The sequence below is a fragment of the Lepidochelys olivacea genome (assembly GCF_965140295.1).
Source record: "Lepidochelys olivacea isolate rLepOli2 genome assembly, chromosome: 2".
NCBI classification, from domain to species: Eukaryota; Metazoa; Chordata; order Testudines; family Cheloniidae; genus Lepidochelys; species Lepidochelys olivacea.
In genome coordinates, this window is record NC_140412.1 from 255,781,658 (window position 1) to 255,803,057 (window position 21,400).

The following is a 21,400-nucleotide window of genomic DNA, read 5'->3' on the forward strand; positions in this document are numbered from 1 at the left end:
GCACAGAATGTACCCAAAATCATTCCTAGAGTATATCTTTTGGAAAAACACTTAATCTTGATTTTAAAATTGTCAGTGATGGAGAAACCACCATGATTTGTGCATGAATGTATTTTTAATTCTCGTAGGTGTCAGAAATGCCAAAGCCTGCCTTTATGAAGAAGAACCTGGATGAACTTGGGATAGGAACTTATCACAACATTGCCTTCATACATCCAGACACTCCTATTATTAAAGCCTTGAACATATTCGTAGACAGAAGGATATCTGCATTACCAGTTGTGGATGAGTCAGGTGTGTATTAAGCTGTACAAGAATATAGTAAAGGGGAGTGATAGCATGTTTAATTTTGAATTTATTTTGTACAATTACCTGTGCTGAAACCAGCCCTAAATCTGTCTTTATACCATCCTGCCACTTGCTCATCAAACAACAAGGGTGAGGAGGGGATAGAATATAATTTGAGATACAAGAAATAAACAAATGAAAAATCTAGGTTAACAGGCTTAGAAGATCTCATTATATCACGCCCTTGTTCAGTTAGCCAAATGTTCACTGTAACATGTCAAAAGTTTTTTTTTCATTCTTGATCTGAATTTTTTCCTTGTAATTATAAGGTAATTAATGAAACTAGGATGCAAGGAAATTAACTTTTTTCTTTGTTTTTAAAAGTTTACTAACTTTTTTTTTTTCATTTTTAGGAAAAGTTGTAGATATTTATTCCAAATTTGATGTAATAGTAAGTATCTTCTAATTTTTGTAAAATGTTTTAAAGTGTATCTTTTGAAATTGCAGTCCTTTAGTTGTTTGCTTCAGCTATTACTTATTCCTTAACTTTTAATTTGATGAACTGGCTAAAACACCACTTTTAATTCACTTTGCACAGTATTTTTTTCTGGCTTATTAGTGTTTCTTTTATGTGTGCATCTGGTGGTCTACATTACTCATGCACCACAATGGAGAACGTATAGGCTTCATCCCCTCCCAGTTCAGCCATCCTCGTCTTGACTACTGCTACACCAGAGCCTAACTCTTTCAGAGAGTTTGATTGAGGATTTCCTCTTACTGGTTATTGGGAGTTTCATATGACTGGATTTTTACACCTGGCAGAATTCTGTCAGAAACCCAGAATGGGGCTCATTGGGATGGGAGTTTGATGGGCCTGCTTAACAGGGGAACCCCAGCTGCTTAACAGGGGAACCCCAGCTGCTGCCAAGAGGATGCCACATGCCGGGCTCCCGCTTGCCCCCCAATTCCCTTATCCCCTTTTCTTCCCCACCCCATTCCCCCTTCCCCACTGCCACCCAGACCACCTTGCTGAGTCCCCCACATCCAGACCCACCCCCCGCTGAGACCCCCTCCTGTTGAGCACCAATTACCTTCAACTGGACCCCTGGTGAGTCCTATTGCCCCTGCACCCAGAATCCGTGTGCATCCAGATCCCACACTGAGCTGTCCCACACAGAACCCTCTCACCCCACATATAGATTCCCACACACTAAGCCCCTCTACACTTGGATCCTGCGGGGCTGACCCTGCCTGCCCATACCTGGTGCGCCTGGCGCAGAAGGACAGCGCCCCAGGGTGTTTCTGGGGCAGGCCCAGGCTTTGCGCTGTGTCAGGATTGGGTGCAGCCTCACCCCTGAGTCCCTGTCCCTGGGAGCACTGGGGGGTGGCAGGATCATCTCCCACCTCCATGTAGCCAGTGGCCTGTGCTCCACACTGCCATGCTGGAGCCTCAACATTTATTTATTGCAAATAACATTTGCAGAATTTTCAAATATTGTCTGTAGAATTTTTGTATTTTTGGTGCAGAATTCCCTCAGGAGTAGACAACCATGTGGCTGTCCTTTGTATGTGAGCCTGAGGAGCCGGTGTGCTAAATCCTTCCTGCCCAGTGTGTATCTGAGCCTCGCTCAGGCTGATGTTTTCACCATGGCTTCTCTCAGTAGCGTAACAGTTTAGTCTAGCCCATGCTGCCAGCCTGCCTGTCCAACAGACAATCTAAATAGCTGGAATCGTCAAGAAAAGAAAAGCCCATATTTCAATATTCATCTTATCTGTATGTGCCAGTGTGACCTAGCAGAGCCTTCCATCTAATGGGGCCTTCTGGTTGCTGGATTTATTCTATAGACACACAAGAGTGATCTAGTATCAGCGGGGTAGCCATGTTAGTCTGTATCCACAAAAACAACGAGGAGTCTGGTGGCACCTTTTATTTGGGCATAAGCTTTTATGGGTAAAAAAACCCACTTCTTCAGATGCATCAAGAGTGATTTAATAGCTCTTGCCACAAGTGTGCCAGTGGAAAATCCTGATGTCTGTAACCCTGCATTGAAAATCAGTACTAAGGGAGAAGTATCCCAAATGTGAAATAGCTTTACAGTGCCTTTACCAACACTTATCTGTACACAATGCTTTTTTAGAGTCAGGGTTCCCAAACACCTGCTTATCTCTTCTAGTCTTCTGTGCTTTCCATTTCCACCCTTGTGGAAAACATTCTTCTGTCCTTTCAGGGTGACTATAGGGTGCAAGGAAGCTGTGTAGAAGCAAGAGTTTTTCATCCTCCCAGGCCTTGGGAATCTCTAGTTAATAATACCGCCTTAAAACATTTGATTCAGTCTTGGTCTCAGAGGATTGTTCAACCTCTTCAACCACTGAGGCAGGACAAGTAGGACTTCCATCCATATTTCTCATACCTTTCACAACAGTGTTTGAAAAGGAAGAGGTCTGAGTCCAAGTTAATTCCTTAGAGAGAAAACTTAAGAAAAATCTATGACTTAAAGAAGCTGCAACAAAAAGCACAAATCTGAACCACAAGGCCACCACAAACCTGTTCACTGGGGAAAACGTACACCTGGACCCAAAACCAAACCTCCAGGCGCAAATGGCTCACTTGTTGCTGGCTGACGGCTTTAATGTGGGAGCTAAATTAGGACATCTTTTGATCATCTCTCCACCCAGTGGCTTTCTCTTTCATCTAGACTGATGGTAAATTAGACCAGCAAGAATAAATCCGTATTTTTCTCTTGACAAGAGCAACCCTGAGCACAAAGGTAAGCACCTTCTTGTGGAGAGATGTGCTCATGAATGCCTTTTCCTCTAACTTCCAAATGGTTTGAGAATAAACTTGTATAATCCTGGCCCTGATGTACTTGGCTGTGTTTACACAGCTGAAGGACTCTGATAGACTTTGCTTAATATATGCAGTGGAATAGCCATCAATTTACACCAGAAATGTAAATTGATATTTGCATTGATAGTTTAATGACAAATATCTCCTTGCCTCTTGTGAAGACTAATGATTCCTCTAATTTATTTTTCAGAACCTTGCTGCTGAAAAAACCTATAATAATCTAGATATCACAGTAACGCAAGCCCTCCAGCACCGTTCTCAGTATTTTGAAGGTGTTGTGAAGTGCAGTAAGCTGGAAACACTGGAGACCATTGTTGATAGAATAGTGAAGGCTGAGGTGAGATTACTTTGTTCACTTTAGTGTTTTAAAGCAATAAGACAACAAGGGTACCAAATAGTGCATAAGCATCATTTTATCAAAGTCCAATAAAATAACACAAAGTAACTTTGATGGTTCACTGCAGATATTGCTTCTTACATTAGCATGTGTAGCTATCAAAGTGGTGATTTACTAGGTTTATCAGTGGGGGCACTGATCATTTGCAGGTGATCTTGGTGAAATAAGTATGACTTCGTTGAGGACTTGGCAGGTGATGGGGGGAATTACAAGATATTTTTTGTAGCTTGTCTCTCCACTTGGTCCCACTGCTATATTTTCTACTTGATATCAGTGGACAATGGAAGAATCTTTCAAAAAGAATGTTATTCAAGAGAGATGCTGATTTTGGAACATACTTGGCAACAAATGCACAGTCCTGCAAACTGCACTATGGATGCCTAATGCTTTTCAGCTGATAAGCTATGTTTGAGGATGCATGGCATATTTTTCAGAAGTAACCTCAGAATCAAAACCATGATTAGAATGGATGGGGGCCTGTCAAAGATGGCATACTTTTTTGTGCAACTGTAAGATAATTATATATGTGTATATATTATTATTAATAATTAAAGCTGAATAATGTAGTCAATTAAAGGAGGGTAATATAATTAATGCCAGTCAACATGGGTTTATGGAAAATAAATCCTGTCACCCTAACTTGATTGATTTTTTTTTTCCATGAGATTTCCAGCTTGGTTGATAAAGATAATAGTGTTAATGTAATATGCTCAGATTTCTGTAAGGCATTTGATTTGGTATCACATGACATTTTGATTAAGAAACTAAATAATACAAAATTAATATGGTATATATTAAATGTATTAAAAAACCGGCTGAGTAGTCTCAAAATGTAATTGTAAACAGGGAATTATTGACTAGATGTTTTTAGTGGGGTCTTGTGGGGATCAGTTCTTGGCCCCATGCTGTCTAGCATTTTTATCAATGACCTGGAAGAAAACAAAATAATCTCTAATTAAATTTACTGATAACACAGATTTGGAGGAGTGGTAAATAATGAAGAGAACAGGTCACTGACACAGTGATCTGAATTGCTTGATAAGCTGGGCACAAGTAAGCAATATGCATTTTAATATGGCTAAATGTATACATCTAGGAACAAAGAATGTAGGCCAGACTTATAGGATGGGCGACTCTGTAAAACATTTGGGGGTCATAGTAGATAATCATCTGAACATGAGCTCCCAGTGCAGTGTTGTGGCCAGAAGAGCTTATGTGATCCTGGGATGCATAAATGTGAATCTCAAGTAGGAGCAGAGGTCATTTTATCCCTGTATCCTGGCTTTGGTGCTACCACTACTGGAATACTGCCTCCAGTTCTGGTGTCCATAGTTTGAGAAGGATGTTTGATAAATTGGAGGGGGTTCAGAGTAGAGCCAGGAGAATGATTAAAGGGTTAGAAAACATTTCTTTATAGTGAAGAAATTCAACCTATTTATCTTAATAAAGAGAAGGTTAAGGGGTGACTTGATCACAGTTTATAAGTACCTACATGGGGAACAAATCTTTGATAATGGGCTCTTCAGTCTAGCAGAGAAAGGTGTAACCTGATACAATGGCTAGAATCTGAAGCAAGTCAAAATCAGCCTGGAAATAAGGCACAAATTTTTAACAGTGAGGCTAATTAACCATTGGGACACTTTACTGGGGGTTGTGGTGGATTCTCCATCACTAGCAGTTTTAAAATCGAGATTGGATGTTTTTCTAAAAGATCTGCTCTAGGAATTTTGAGGAAGTTCTATGGCCTGTGTTATATCGGAGATCAGTCCAGATGATCACAGTGGGCCCTTCTGACCTTGAAATCTGAGACTCTTAAGATAGAGTGTGAGAGGCACTGGCGGTATTAGAAACTAAAAGTTGTGGAGAAGCTGGCTGACCAGGTGGCTAGTGAGCATACTGTAACTGGGTTTTAACCAATGTTTCAGTATAATCTGTTGGCAGATTAGGGTAACCCCAGAAATTAAGACTGCTGGTAAACTGGGGAATTGGTCACCCTTTGCTGACTGGCTGGGGAAGAAATATGATAGAATATTATTGGCATCTTTTAAAACTTTTGTGGAATGTCCTTTCAGAGTCATTCACTGTTCAGATGATATGACAAGCATAAGTGAAAGAGTTAACAGTGACTTTTAAATTGCTTATAAACTGCAGAATAACCACTACATTGAGAAGAATGGAGCAGTATACATTTTAAACAGCTATTTCAGTATGTCTCTAGACTCAGGAAGATGAAGATAGCACCGCTTTTTTTGTTTGTTTTTTAAAAGGTTATCTTTAGAAAAAGAGAGGACTACAAACTTAGCTTTCTAAATGAAATCTTTAAATGCTGTGGAAAACATCCTGGCAGACTTTTTGAATCTTGGGTATCTTTTAAGCAGGAAAACTCTTCACACAGGTTTCCAGCACCCCCGTTTATGAGATGCATTTACAATGAGGCAAACTTAACAAAAATAAGAGTTCAAGCATGCTAAAAGCATAAAGATATGTGTAAATTCAAATGACAAATACATAACATTAACATTACTGCATCATGCATCCCTGATCATGTTTAGTTATGATACACATCTGGTTCCTACTGATTCTGCCATGTGATGTTACCTGACTGACCAGAGAAGCAGACATTATGAAGTCTCAATCAGTTTCACCTGTAGCTGTATCTACCAATGTTTGGGTGCTGTTATCCTCTGTCTTCCTTCTCCAGTGTCAATAGAATTCATATGAGGGAGCAAGAGAGAGAGTTGTCCACCTATCAAGTCCATTGCAGAAAATCAAAATTACCCATTTCAGTCATCTTCAAGAGTAATTTAAAACATATTATTTCAGTTTCTGCATCCAAGATTTTGCATCTTCAGGGACCCCAAACTTACATTTATTAAATTTGAGCTAATTCCCAAGATTGTCAGTACTATTCCTCGGTATTCCATTAGAACTGTATCAACAGACAGTTCCATATCCTCTGGCTTTTTCTGTGCCCACTAAAGCTTGCAGTTTGTACTACAGTGTGTCTAGAATGACCCATATTATGTCTAACTTTCTATTAATATCTTTAGAGGTCTTAAATCCATTACAACAGTTTCAAAAAAGATTCCTTCCCTTGGGGATGCAAACTGACCCTGGTAAGGCCATACTTATCCTCCCTCAGTCTATGAGAATTACACTGTGTTCCTCAATGGACTTACTTTTGCTCATAAGCTTTATGGAATGTCTGCATCCCCCAAAGAACACTTCAAAAAAAAATAACCCAACCATTAGTGCAGAAATACAAAGAGAGTGATTTGGACAGCATGTCACATGAGGATGTGGCCCATCTTGGCCTGCCTGCCTGACCCTTCCTCATTAACCTTTGTTTTACCAGGTGACAGCTCACTGAGAAGGAAAATCACTTTTACAAGAGGAACCTGCTTCTTGAGACTTGCCACTTGATAGCTGCAGTATAGTTCAATTCACACAACTTCAAACATTCACTTAACATCTAATAGGAAAAACTGTATGTATTTTTGTGTGCATTGTATAACGAATGAAATTTTTCTATTTAAATGGATACACTATAAATACACAAATATAAAATATTTCTCAATGAGTCAGCTTTATGTAGAGGCCCACAAATATTCTAGAAATCTGGCCCTGTTCCCCAGTGATGTTAGAAGCTGCCCACTGGCTGGGGGAGATTAGTTTGTGTCTTGTGTGTAAAACAGTTATTTTTACTATAAAAATTCCAAGTGTGGTACTAAATTGATCTTTTTGGTTGCTAAACAAGAATGCTTAATCATACTGGTATTAAGTGTTTAATTGATATAGTAATAATTTTTCTTAATGGAACTCACGACACAATGTGAGAAAGATGACCAAGTGATTAAATGTGCGTAATATACAGAAAACTAATATCCGTGTCTAAAGTATCACCAGCACAATTTCATTAGAAGAAAAAAATATAAAAACAGAATTTTCCCCCTTTTCTTTCTATTTCTTTCCTGTGTTCCCCATTTGTATCAGGTGGGTATGACTGTTCAAATACAAGAGAAGAGGAGCTCTAAGGTATCCTGACTGGTATGTAGTTAACCTCAGTCCTAAATTAACGTACCATTACTTTAATCAAACCAGAGATGCTGCTTTCATGCTGTTATCCCCTTGGTGAGGGTGATGAGGTTTCTTCTTTTCACTTACTAGCATTTGAGAAATTTGATTGCCTAGCACTAAGGGGGTTCCAAGGTGTTAATAAAAGAAATAGGAAAGTTGTTAAGATTGCAACTCTGTTTTTTGCCCTTATCACTTGTATCTGTCAGCCCTAATCTCATCTTTGAGAGAGAATAATGCTGGTTCTCATTGAAATACTGTGCTGGAAGCAGTAATCTCACTATTTACATTTTTACTCATTTGGACATCTTTCCCATGAAAAAAAGTGATGTCTTACAGAAAACTGATTTTTAGTGATAGTAAAAAAGAAGAAATGGTTAAATGTTGAACCTTAAGATAAATGATCAAGAGTATTCAGCTGTTAGATATCTACATTTTATACTCAAGTAGATGATCAACTCTTACTCTTGAAGTTTGTCACTACAACTGTATGTTGCAGTTAAATTAGATTATTCAAACTGAAATTGTTAAACCAACTTTTCACTATTTATGCAACTAGTATATAATATTGCTCTCAACTTGTAACAAAACTAGATTGGTTAGCTTCACTTTGTTTCTGATTAGGTTCATTTTTCTGGTCCTGATGAACGCTGCAATGTTTAGATTATAAACTCGGAAGGTGAATATTTTTTGATAACTCTGTTTCTGCTAAATATATATATATGAAATGTGAAACATTTCTGTTGGTCTTAAAATTCTACTCTGAAAAGTGACTGTAAAAATATCACTTTGCTATTCACAAATCTCTGGGTATTCAGAGTTGTATCTACTTGGTCTAGCAACCCATCTTTGCTACTTGACTCTCATAGCTGTATTATCTCTGCAGTGCTACCTGGAGTATGACATGAAATCTGCTCAGGCTTCATGCAAAATTAGTAGAATTGTTATTCAGGTTCCAATTTTAGAACCAGATTTGGCCCTCAATCTGACCTGTCCAATCCCATTACAGAGAAGTGTCACTGAAAACAACTTGAATACGATGAGTTTGAATAAATCTGACTGCAGAATTTGACACACACAATCTCCTCTTCCTGATGACGGTGCACATTCAAGGACGCAGCTTGTGAATATAAGACGCCAGGTTGAGTTGGCAGGGGCTAGCAGTTGGAAAAATCTCTTTAAAGTCAAGTTCTTATCATTGTACTCTAATTCATATCCAGTGTATTCAGAAGTTGACTCAAAAATTTGAAACTCACAATGGCACTTCAGAGTTACTTTTCAGAACAGAGCTATGCTAAGTTTTAAAGGCTTAGGTTTTGTAAAAATAAATACATTTATTATTTCTGGATTGATGTTGCTTGACAGGGTCCCTTTTGCTGCAATATCACACAGATATTACAACTGTGTGCTCCTTTAAGTAGCAGCTTAAGCATGTTGTGATACCACCATATTAAAATGTTAGTCAAGAAACTGATGACTTTGAACAATTTCTTCCCTCTAATTCTGGAAATTTGCCCACCTTACAGCACTTTATTTTAGGACTCTTGTTTCACTGTTGCCATTATTTATAAATCGGGAAAAATAAAATTCCTATCCAATAAAATGTATTTTCCCTGCTTGCAGGTTCATCGTCTGGTAGTAGTGAATGAAGCAGATAGCATTGTGGGTATCATCTCCCTCTCTGACATTCTACAAGCATTGGTGCTTACGCCAGCAGGTATAGATGCTGCCTTCTGACCTCTTTCCATAAACCTTCAGCATGCTGTTCTTAGTCTGCTTGATTTGTTGCTAATGTCTATTATAGACTTTAAGGTCCGAAGGAACCATCAAGATCCGCTAGTCTGACCTACGAATTGCAGGCCATGGAATCTTGCCCACCCACTCCTGTACATAACCTTTGGCTGAGTGATTGAAGTCCTCAAATCGTGATTTAAAGCCTTGAAATTACACAAAATCCACCATTACACTAGTTTAAACCTGCAAGTGACCCTGTGCTCCATGCTGCAGGGTCTCTGTCAGTCTGACCGGGGGGGCGGGGTGTCGGGGGGGGATTCCTTCCTGCCCCCAGATATGGCAATCAGTTAGACCCTGAGCATTGCATTTCCGCAAGCTCCAACAGCCAGACACCTGGGAAAGAATTCTCTATAGGACACTGTGTGTTTTTGAAAAGTCTGGATTTTTTTTCTATGAACAGGTGCCAGACAAAAGGAGAGTGAAACTGAGTGACTGCTGTGAATGTATAAAGCTTTCTAGGAGAACTTGAATGAAGTTTCTGGGTCAAGTTTGCCTCAAGAACACTGACTGCAATAGAAACGAGAAGAACGGTTATGAGAATGTGTATTGAAACTTAGTGATGGGTAATGTCTGTATTTTCCCCCAGTGGTGTCGCAAAAAAGCAGCATGACAAAAAAGCTTATATGTTAAAAAATGTAGGCTTGCATTTCAAAATGTCTTCAAAATGTTTGCTGAAAGACTGTGTCCTTCATTAAAATGCACTGTATTCTGAAATTGTTTCATTCGTATTTGACAGAAGTCACTGGTCAGCAACAGACGTCTGACATAAGGCAAGTGTATGGCATATTCATATCATAGTGCCTTATGTCAAATACAGCAATATGTCATCAGTTGCCCATCACTGTCAGAGGAAGTATTGTGCTAAACAAGACACTGTATTTGAATGTGAAAGTTTTTAAACCTAAAACCAAATCAGTTTCAGTTCTCATTAGATTTGTCATAAAAGTTGTAATTTGAATATCAGTAGATTACTTTAAAACTTTAATGACAGTTTCATGTTTTTAATATTGCATTCTGAACTGATTGATTTAAAAACAGCTTTATTTATTTTTACTTTCATGGCAATTTTTTACACATTTTTGGTGGATAGCTAAAATTTCACCATGTCCATTAATAAACTGTTGATTGTTATACAAAAAAAGTGGCAGATTTTTCTCATTTTTTAACACTTGGGAGCTGCAGAAGCCGTGGCTTCTAGATGAGCCCACATTACTTCAGTCTAAGGTTTTCAAAAGCACGTGTTGAAAAGTGTTATTCTGTACTGTAATAGATAGGTACTGTGGAGGAGACTAAGTGCCAGAGAGCTATATATTTTCCTGTGTACTAAAATGTTAAATCATGTTTGTAAGATTGCAGATACAATTTTTTGTAAATTATAATGGATATAGAGTTTTCATACAGATGCAAAGAGTGAGGAAAGGTTTTTGCTAATGTAAATGCACCATAAAGCTTAGAGATCACACTATATAATTGTAGACTTTCTTCTGCAGATAGAAGAAATTAAAGAAACCTTACTATATCAGTTTTTTCATAGCAGTTTTTGAAAATGCCAGGTATCTTTGCATGTACAGATTTTACATGCTTCTTACATCCTTTTTTCCCACCTGGATATTTTATCTTTTTGTAACGTAAGACATTGAATTATTCTTATCTCGCTTCCCTCTTTACAGGCTAATTGTACATTAAAGGGACACTTACTTTAAAAGCAAATGTCTTTACCTGGGTTACTGAATAACACCTTACACTAGAAAAACTGAATGAATGTTCAGTCTTGCATTTATGGGGTGTTTCTCCATGTCCTATCTGGGAGAAAATCAAAATGAATTGATTTGTCACTCTCGAATTCCAAACACAGGATGGGAAATGTTTAAATGAAACTGAAAACTACGTTAATGACTTGTTTATAAAAAACAAACAAACAAAAAACCTGTCTTGTCAAAACTTGCTTTCTATAACCGTAAACTTTGGGTCTACCGTTGACAGCTCCTCTTTCTTAATAGCCCCTCAGACTTTTTTTTTTCAACATAAAATCTGAACACATTCACATAGTACACTGTCAAAAAAAATTGTTTACTAATTTTTTTCTCTCCCTTGCTTATCCCCTCTGAAAAGTTTTATAAAGGGTCTTTCTCTAAAAACTTTTCCTTTCTGACTAGATAAAAATTGACTCTTTCCCATATAGTTTGAATGGTGCTGAAGTTTAAATGGCTGCTTTGGTTTAACAATAACCTCAGCATATAGAGTTCATCATCTCCATCATAAATAGCATTGTCCAAGCTCTGGGAATAATGTTGGTGGAGAGAGAAAAATAAAACTGAATGGAGTGGCTCTTGGTTTTTTCTCCTGTGGCAGTGTGGTAGAATTTTTTCTTCTTTGCAACTTCTTCTAAGTTAAGGCCTCCACATTTGTCCCTTTTTAGAGAGCACTAGCATAATGTGTGTGTTCAACACTGTCTGTTACATTGGTGGTGTGTATTTGTAAGCCCACTGTTTTGCCGAAGAAGGGATGAAAATTTTATTCAATTGATGTGGTAAGAGAGACTGATTAAAGCAGAAGCTTAGTCACTTGAGAATTAATTATATTGGCTGAACTCCCTCCTGTCATAGGGAGAATCACAATCTGATCTAAGTCTTTAAGAAAAAGAATTATCTGAATTATTGCATAACAGTTAAAACCAAAATGCTCTGAATTCACAAAGGAGTGAAAGACCCACAAAAGAAGGCTGAGGTTTTCGCTCCTTATTCAGCAAAGCACCAAAGTGTGTGCTTAAAGTGAGTGTTTGCTGAATTGGGTCTTAAGTCTAGAACACTACCCTTTTCTCCCACTTTTTATTTGGGCATTGTTGAGCACACATATACGTTGTAGGACCCTCTGATAAAAGGACTGCATACCACTGGGAAAATATTTATCACAAATACAGGTGGTGTATGGACAGCTGTACTATTCCCAATATGTACTGTTCCCAATACAGCATTATCTATTTTAAGACACATTAAGTCTTACCTTCCTATGCTGTAAATAATATGTATGACCTATGTACTGTATTTAGTAAAGTGTTTGAATTTGAGTTATCTACATCAAAATAATTGAACAGCTGTAAAATAAACATGTAAAGCATTGCTCTTATGCCACACAATGAAATGCATTCAAATGTTTGTTTTTGTGTGTTTAAAAAACCATGAATGTAAGGAGATTTTTTTTAAAAATACAATCAAGTCAAATGAAATGTCTGTTACAAAACTTGAAATAGCTTAGTTTGTGAAATAAAATGCCAGTTAGATATGCAGAGTCGCATTAATTTTCAATACTATGAACTTACTATGCAAATAATACTTTTGAAACCAAGGCCTTCACAACCCTAAGCAAATTCTGTCTGTCTCCTCTTGTAATTTCCCCACCTCCCACAGCAGGCCCTTCTAATAGTTAAATTAATATTATAAATAGGCAAAATCACACTGATTTCAAAATGATGGTAGCTGGAGCTAACACTTTAATTATGTAATATACTGTAAATGCGATTCAAATTAATTCCTTGAATAATGAGGGAAGTACGGGATAAGGTCTGCATAAGAAAGTAGGGGAGTCTAGTCTCTTCTCAATCCTTTCTCCTTGAGATTCTACGTGGAAGTTTATCCTACAGTTACTGGATTCTAGAGATTCTCCACATTCCAGCTGTGATCACTTTTGCAGCACAACTCCTCCCTCACAGCCCTATTTTATATTTGAAAGAGTGCTTCTCCATCTGAAATTCAGCTCTTTTTCTCCAATAGGCAAGTACTTCTGTCCTTGCGGATGTAAAAATCACTCCCTCCCTTTCCTTGGAGCCGTATCACCTGTGTGCCACATTATCTATTTTAATTTTCTGATTTATCTACAAAGAATTTTTCATTTTAAAATTATCCTTTCAGTTGGTCTTTGTTCCATAGGTAGCCAAAATTGTAGGGGTGGGATCAAGAACTAGATTCCTTCAAAGAACAGAGCTGGCCATTACTCAGTTTTTTGTTCTTTGTAGTTGACCCTTAACTTGTCAGGAAGCTTGGAAGCACGAGAGTAAATCTTCCTCCAAGTTCACTTCAGAGAAGTCAGACTTGACTGTAGGCAAGCCCACCAGCTTGGACCATGAGGACTTAGGACATCATAAGTCCCAGAGGCATTACAAGAAAGGCCATAAATATTGGGCTCTATTGGTATTGGACTCTGTTCCATCAGTACCCAAACTCCAGGGTCTGTTGGCACAAAGTCTGATCACCGCCAACTTTGGATACCACCCCATGGTCTGATGGCCCAGATGAGCAGAACCTCTCCCACAGTGGGGAGATGTGAATCTGTTGCCACCCCACAGGACAATTTCACTTTTCTGGATTCGGAATCCCCTCCTCCAACAAGTCCCCACCCCCCCCTTTCCAGGGAGATATCACCTCAGAGAATCGATTGCTGGAAGGAGCTTATCACCTGTCATACACAGAATACATCTCCCAACAGTACCACCACTGGAATAGGACTCAACCTTCTCCTCATCAGGAGATTGAGCCATTGAATGAACCACTCTTCCCTTACCCTGTGTGTCCACCACCCCCCAAAAGGCCTACACCGGTTTGGTACCAACCTATGCCTTATTTAACACAAAGCTGCTGGTACCATATGCCATGGGGGGCCCCTGACCACCTATTGACCCCCCCCTACTGGCCATATTGGGGGCCTTGGGACCAGTACTCCCCCCTGTAGAGTTGATCCAAACTGCCAGGATGTCACCCCTTTTCCCACTTTAAGGGGACATTCAGATCTGCTTCCCAGTCTGACAGGAGGAGGAGCATTATACTCCGGATCCGGCAGTTCTACCAGAATCAGCAAGACTGCCATTGTCCTCCCGGGAAGAAGCGATGACTTATATGTCCCTTACTTCCCCCGCTCCCCTGATGATTTCAGGCAGTTCCAGGACCACCCTCACAGAGTTGCTGGAAAGCTTCAGATTACTTTCAAGGAGATGCAAGACTCCCAGCACAACCTCTTAGACGTTCTGCATGCTTCCAGACCCAACAGAATAGCTCTTCCTGTTAATGAAGCTATTTAAAAGCCATCTAGAACAGTTTGGCACACTCCTGCCACCTGCACATCTATTCCAAAGGGGTGAAGAATTATTATTAGGTGCTGGCCAATGGCGTGGAATTTTTGTTTTCTCACTCTACTCCCAATTCACTGGTGGTCCATGCCACTTCTGAAAGGGCTAGATAGCAACATCCCCAGTCAACTCCCGCTGACAAAGAGGGCAAACACTTGGATCTGATGGGAAGAAAGGTCTTCTCATCATCCAGCTCCAGTTTAGGATGGCCAGTTACCAGTCACTATTGGCTAAACAAGATTTCCTGAACTATGCCAAGTTTGGGGAGTTTACTGACAGCCTTTCTGAAACAGGACAGAGCTTGTTTTCAAACTTTGATAGATGAAGGCAAACTGATAGGACCACCTCCAATCTGCAGTCAATGATGCTGATACCTCCTCTAGAGCTATGACTACTGCCAGCATCATGTTAAGGAAGTCATGGCTCCATGTGTCAGGGTTCCCGAAGGAGGTCCAGAATACCACTGAGGACCTACCCTTCAATGAACTGCACCTCTTCAATCAGAAGATGGACAAGTCCCTCCAAAGCCTGAAGGATTCCTGAGCTACCCTCTGCTCACTGGGGATATACACACCTGCCCCTAAGAAGAAGTTTCTTCACCCACTGGTCAAATCTAGACATGGCTCAGCAGTTTTTCCATCAGAGGTCCTATGAACCACCACGTCAGAGACAGAGGTTTCAAAAGTCCTGCTCCCCTACACCCTCTACAACAAAATCAGGATCTCAATCTCAGCCCCCTGCATGACGTTATTTTTGATGGGAGCTCAAGGGCAGCAAAACACGAAGGCCTTGTCTACACTACAGGGGAAATTCAATCTAAGCTACGCAATTTGAGTTACGTGAATAGAATAACTCAAATTGACATAGCTTAAATCTGCTTACCGCAGGGTCCACATTACGCAATATTGATGGGGGATGCTCCCCCGTCGACTCTCCCCTACTCTTCTCGATCCAGTGGAATACAGGAGTTGATGGAAGAGCGACCTGCGGTCGATTTAGCAGGTCTTCTCTAGACACGCTAAATCGACCGCTGAGGCATTGATTGCCATTCGCCGATGCATCGATCACCGCTCGTCGATCCCCCAGTAAGTGTAGACAAGCCCTCAGTCCAACACTTCTCAACCCACACACACAGCATTAGGGGGTCATCTAGCACCCTTTTTCAACATCTGGAGTGCAAAAACACTGGACCAGAGGGCGCTGAACGTCATTCACTCTGGCTATATGATAGTTGCATCCCTACTTCCTGCAAAAAAAAAAGCTCCCAACCCTCCTTCAGGGATCACTCTCATGAGAGTATTCTCAAACAAGAGGTGAACTCTACTGCAGCAAGGAGCAGCAGAACACATCCCTCCTCAATACCAAGGGAGAAAGTTTACTTGACCTACTTCCTGATATTCAAAATGAAGGGTGGTTGGAGACCAATCCTCAACCTCTGCCATATCAACTGCTTCATTTGCAAACTCAGATTTCACATGATCACATTGGCAACGATAATTCCATCTTTAGAAAAGGGCATGTGGTTCACAGCTCTGGATATGAAGAATGCCTACTTTCATGTAGATAATCATCCTGCCCACAGATGCTTTCTCAGATTCGTGGTAGGCTCTCACCATTTTCAGTAGAGTATTCCCCTTCAGAATAGTGACCGCCCCCTCCCCCCAAGAGTCTTTACCAAGATATTCTTGGTACTGGCAGCCCATGTCAGACAGCGTGGTCTCATTGTCTTCCCCTACTTCAACGACTGGCTCCCTGTTGCCAACTCCTACCAGGAAGCCTATGCATCAACTTCCATGATGCTACACTTCCTCTCCTCACTGGGAGTCGTCATAAATGTTGAAAAATCTGTTCTCACCTCCATGCAATCTCTGGACTTCATCAAGGCAACCTTAAATTCTATCACCACAAGAGTATATCTACCCAAGAACAGGTTCCAGACCATGAACAATATCACAGCTCACGCCACAAGCAACCCTCGAGTACCAGTCAAGACATGTCTCTCTTGCCTAAGTCATATGTCCTCGTGCACCTACATCACCCCATTTTCAAGACTCCACTTTTGTTGCCTTCAAAGTTGGCTGCAGTCAGTATACTTCCCAAGCCATCATTCCATAAATCTCTTGGTGACAGTTCTGGCCAAAGTACTGTCTTCCCTACTGTTGTGGGCAAAACCTTATCAGTTATGAGTGGGCATCCCTCTTCCTCTCCAGACAGGACCATTATTACGTTATTATAGATGCATCCTTATTAGGTAGGGGGACCCACATGAACAGCAACACAGCACAAAGTGCCTGGACATCTCGAGACTCCAGGATGCAGATCAATATCCCGGAGTTGCAAGCAGTCTGGAAGAAATGTCTTTTTTTTCCATTCACCTGCACTCAATGTGTCCTTGTAACGTCAGACAACATAGCAACTGTCTTCTATGTCAACAAGTAGTGGGGAGTGAGAACCACCTCCTTGTGTGCAGAAGCAGTCAGCCTCTGGAACTGATGTATCAGCAATCAAATCACCCTATCAGCAGACGAACTTCCACAAAAGCAAAACGTGCTTGCAAATTCCCTCAGCAGATATTTTGGGTTTACCACAAGGGGAGTGCCATGATTCAGTACTGTGCAATATTTTTACTTTATGGGGAATTCCAACCAGGGATCTGTTTGCCTCTCAAAACAAACAGGAAATGCACCTGTTGCACCGACATTGCCACTCCCAGATGACACTCTGATTCTTCCTTGCCTGGACCAGTTCAACTACGCCTTCCCTCTGCTAACACTTCTGCCATGAGTTTGACACAAAATCCAGCAGGATTTTTCTCACACCCTTCTGGCCCAGACGGTTCTAGTTTCCCAACCAACTACATGTCATCCCAACCACCAATCATCCTACCAATATTCCCCAAGATCCTGACCCAGTGGAACGGCAAGATCAAGCACCCCAGTCTGTGTACACTCCACCCCAGAGCTTGGTATTTGGACAGGTATATTTATGCTCCACAGCTGTACAAGATATCCTCTCTTGTAATAGAAAGGACTTTACTAGAAAAAAATTACCTAGCTAAGTAGAAATGCTTCTCTTCTTGGGCACACCAAAGAGGGGTTCTCCAAGAGACTACAGATATTCATCTCATCCTGGACTATATCATCTCTTTGAAGATATCAGGTTTGTTCATCAGCATCTTGCAAGTCCACTTGATGATGATCAGCACATACCACCCACCTTCTCATGGCCACTTGGTCTTTGCACATCCAGTCACCAATAGATTCTGGAAAGGCCTACTAGGAAAATTCCCACATATTAAGAAGCTTGCTCCCCAGGGGGCCTTAACCTTGTTCTCTCAGTACTCACAGGGCTCCTCTCTGAGCCTCTGGCTACTTACTCCATGTCTTTCCTTTCCATGAAGGTTGCTTTCATTGTAGCCATCATCTCAGTGATGATGGCAGATCCTCCATACACTATAAGGATAAGGTTGTTTTTTTTTACAGCTACACCCTAAATTCACTCCTAACATAGTTTCAGAATTTCACCTTAACCAATCCATTCACTTACCTGTGTTCTTCCCAAAACCACACATTTCCACAGAAGAACGAAGACACGACTCCCTCGATGTTTGGCAAGCCTTGCCTTTTTATCTACAGAGAACAAAACCAATAAGGAAATCCCCAAGACTGTTCATCGCTATAGCAGAAAAAGTCAGAGGGCACGCCATCTTCACCCACAGGCTCTCCAAATGGATCTCTTGACTGTATGCTACACTATCCATTTTTGCGCAACCCCCACCCCCACCTCCCCCCCTGGAGTAAGAGCTCATTCCACCAGAGTGGAAGCAACAACTATGGCATCTGTTCAGGAGGCACCCCTCCTGGACATCTATAAAGCAGCCATGTCGGGCTCTCTTCACACATTTGCAAGACATTATGCCCTGGTCAGGACTCTTCCACTGATGCCTCCTTTGGGGCAGTGGTACTTTGCTCAGCCCTACAGCCTCGCACCCTCATCCTACATAAGTACTGCTTATCAGTCACCTACAGTGGAATACAATAGAGACCATCACTCAAGAAGAGGAAGTTACTTATCTGTAGCTGGAGGTTCTTCAAGATGTGTGGTCCCTCTCTGTATTCTACTACCTGCCCTTCTTTCTCTCTGCTTCAGATCTTATCTGATTTGTGGTAGAGAAGGAACTGGAGAAGCAGTCAGTCTATGCTGCCCCTTATCCCCTTGGTCAGAGGCACAAGGTGAGCCAGGGCACATGCGCAGGCCAACACACTCTGCTTTCAAATTCACCGTCTCTGGGCATACGATGCTGCATGCATAACCCACAATGGAAGACAGATAGGGGCCATACATCTCAAAGAATCTCCAGTTACAGATAAGTAACCTCCTCTTCTGGTGTTCCCTTACCTAGACGATTGGCTTCTGAAAGGTTGCTCCCAGGACAAAATTTCACAGGCAACTTGCAAGGCCATAGATGTCTTCCTCAAACTAGACCTGCAACTGAACATTCAAAAATCCACCTTGACCCCTATACAAAAGTTAGAAATCATACCTCATCTCCATTCAATAACAGCAAAAACCTATGCACAGATTTGTGGCCCTGTCCAACATAGTCAATACAGTCTAGATCAGTACTCAAATCCCAGTCAAGAACTCTCTTCAGCTATTGAAACATAGGGTAGCTGGTACTTTTGTGATAGACCATGTAAGACTGCAAATGTATTGCCTTCATGCGTGGCTCAAAACTGTTTATTCTCTTAAAAGACACAGCCTAACTACAGGTTTCAGAGTGGTAGCTGTGTTAGTCTGTATCAGCAAAAAGAATGAGGAGTACTTGTTAGTATTTGTCATATTCTCTAAGGTGCCACAAGTACTCATTCTTTTAGTCTAACTACACTAATTTCCATACCCACCTTTGAAAAGGAATCTTTCAATTGGTGGAAATACTCTCAAAATGTTTGTGCAGGAGTCCCTTTTGTCTGCCCTCCCCCAATGGTTGTTATAACAACGGATGCATCACTGTGAGGTGGGGAGCACATCTGAACACCCACATGGCCCAGGGAAGGTGGATGCCTCAAAAGCCACTCTCCACATCAACCTCCCAGAATTTAGGGCAGTCAGATATCCCTGTCTCCAGTTTCTACCACTAATCAGGGGCAAATGCATAAAGGTTACTCCTGGGGGAATTCTGCAACAAAAAATTTAAAATTCTGCGCCCAATATTTTAAAATTCTGAATATTTTATTTGTAGAAATAACACAATATAATCACACCAGTTTCAATTATTTTTGGTCATTTAGTTCAAAATACCTGTCAGCAAGTATGTCTGTTAACAATAAAGACAACAAAAAAGATTCAGAAAATGTTTTTTGACAAATAGATTTCTTACTAGGCATATTAATACAGAACTCTGAGTAATAATTCATTTAAACTACAATACAGAACCATATTCTTCCTGTGCCCCCCGAACCAGTGCAAAGGCTGGGGGGAGTCAGGGGTAACAGAGGAGCTGAGGGAGAGGAAAATAATTGCTGGGAAGGTGGCTGGGTGTGGGTGGGAAAAGTATGGAACAGGTTTGGGGGGGGGGCGGGACTGTTAGGGAACTTCCCCCTTGCAGACTCTGGCTGACCCCTAGCCTCTCCAATTCAGTCAAGCACGTGTGTCACTCCCCCCATCCCCATCTGTCCTTGCACTCCCGTCCCCCTGTGTCTCTGTGCCCCCACTTAGCCACCTCCTTTCTCCCTGTAGCTCTGCACTCCCTCCCCCTCCGCCCATGGGGCCCTGCGCCTCCACTCCCATTCAGGCCCTGCCCCAGTCTGTCCTCCCTCACTAGCCCTTATGAGCCCCTGTCTGACCCCCCAGCAGTCCCATGCTGTCTGCCTCCCCATAACCCCTGTCCCTGATCTGGCCCAAAAGATGATGTGAACAAAGGCAGGCTCTTTCTCGCCCCTAGCTAGCTGGGAGTGGCTGCTATGTTCTATTAACAGAGCGCCCTCTGGTGGGCAAAAGGCAGAACTGCAGAAGTTATTTTCTGCTGGGACCCGCTGCTATGTTCTATTGCCACAGTACCCTCTGCTGGGCAAAAGGTGGAACTGCAACACATTTTCAGGAAAACCTTTTTTCTGCGCAAAAAATTAAAAATATATGCAACTCATTAATTATGCACATGCACAGTGGTGCAGAATTCCCCCAGGAGTATAAAGGTCATGATGGACAACATGTCATGCATGTTCTATATCAACCAACAAGGAGGGGCAAGATTCTCCCTCTGGGTGTGCCAAGGCTGACCAGCTTTGGAATTGATGCATACTCAATCAGATGGTCCTCACAGCAGCTTACCTTCCAGGAGCTCAGAATGTGACCACGGATACATTCAGTAGGCACTTCTCACAAGACCATGAGTGGGTAATAGATTCCATTGTACTTCACCGCATATGTCAACTATGAGGCACCCCTCGGATAGAGCTGTTCGCCACAAACAAGAAATGCACTCAGTTCTGCCCAAGTGACAGGGTGGGTCACCAATCCCTCTAACATGCTTTTCACCTTCGATGGTATTTGGGTCTTCTATATGTGTTCCCTCTGGCTCCTAATATCCCAAGTTTTACTCAAAATAAAGAAGGACAAAGCCAGTATTATTCTAATAGTTTTGACTTGGCCCAGACAGACATGATTTCCTTACCTCAGACAGTGGGCCATTTGCTTGTTCACCAATCACTTTCCAGCTTGCCCCTCCCCTTCTCGCACGGGAAGATCCTTCACCCAAATCTCAAGAGGTCTTTGCCTCAACACATGGCTGGTTAATGGATCATGGGATTAAAAACAATCTGTTAAGGCAAAGTGAAAATAGAGTGTTATTACACAGCAGAAAACTGTTTACTCTTCGTTT

General features: G+C 41.2%; 1 protein-coding gene and 1 long non-coding RNA gene across 6 annotated transcripts in view; one reads left to right on the top strand and one right to left on the bottom strand.

Annotated features, from left to right (window-relative positions):
* The window catches only part of PRKAG2 (protein kinase AMP-activated non-catalytic subunit gamma 2), a 386,465-nt gene extending 373,878 nt beyond the window's left edge, over window positions 1-12,587 (top strand). For 2 of the 3 annotated variants that reach the window (XM_084619463.1, XM_084619464.1), the window contains 5 exons: window positions 129-294; window positions 702-739; window positions 3,327-3,473; window positions 9,231-9,324; window positions 9,802-12,587. In XM_084619463.1, the coding sequence (XP_084475589.1) occupies window positions 129-294; window positions 702-739; window positions 3,327-3,473; window positions 9,231-9,324; window positions 9,802-9,833 (477 nt within the window). In that variant the 3' untranslated portion in view covers window positions 9,834-12,587. Of the gene's footprint in view, window positions 1-128; window positions 295-701; window positions 740-3,326; window positions 3,474-6,888; window positions 7,021-9,230; window positions 9,325-9,801 lie in introns of all 3 variants that reach the window. The other variant, XR_014710259.1, reaches the window with a different exon arrangement.
* The window catches only part of LOC311515939, a 33,663-nt gene continuing 16,366 nt past the window's right edge, over window positions 4,104-21,400 (bottom strand). The window contains exons 2-6 of one of the 3 annotated variants that reach the window (XR_014710263.1): window positions 21,194-21,338; window positions 20,851-20,976; window positions 18,919-19,011; window positions 18,067-18,149; window positions 4,104-6,279 (exon numbers count right to left, since the gene is read on the bottom strand). This is a non-coding gene — a long non-coding RNA (uncharacterized lncRNA). The remainder of the gene's footprint in view (window positions 6,280-18,066; window positions 18,150-18,918; window positions 19,012-20,850; window positions 20,977-21,193; window positions 21,339-21,400) is intronic. The other 2 variants (XR_014710262.1, XR_014710261.1) reach the window with 2 other exon arrangements.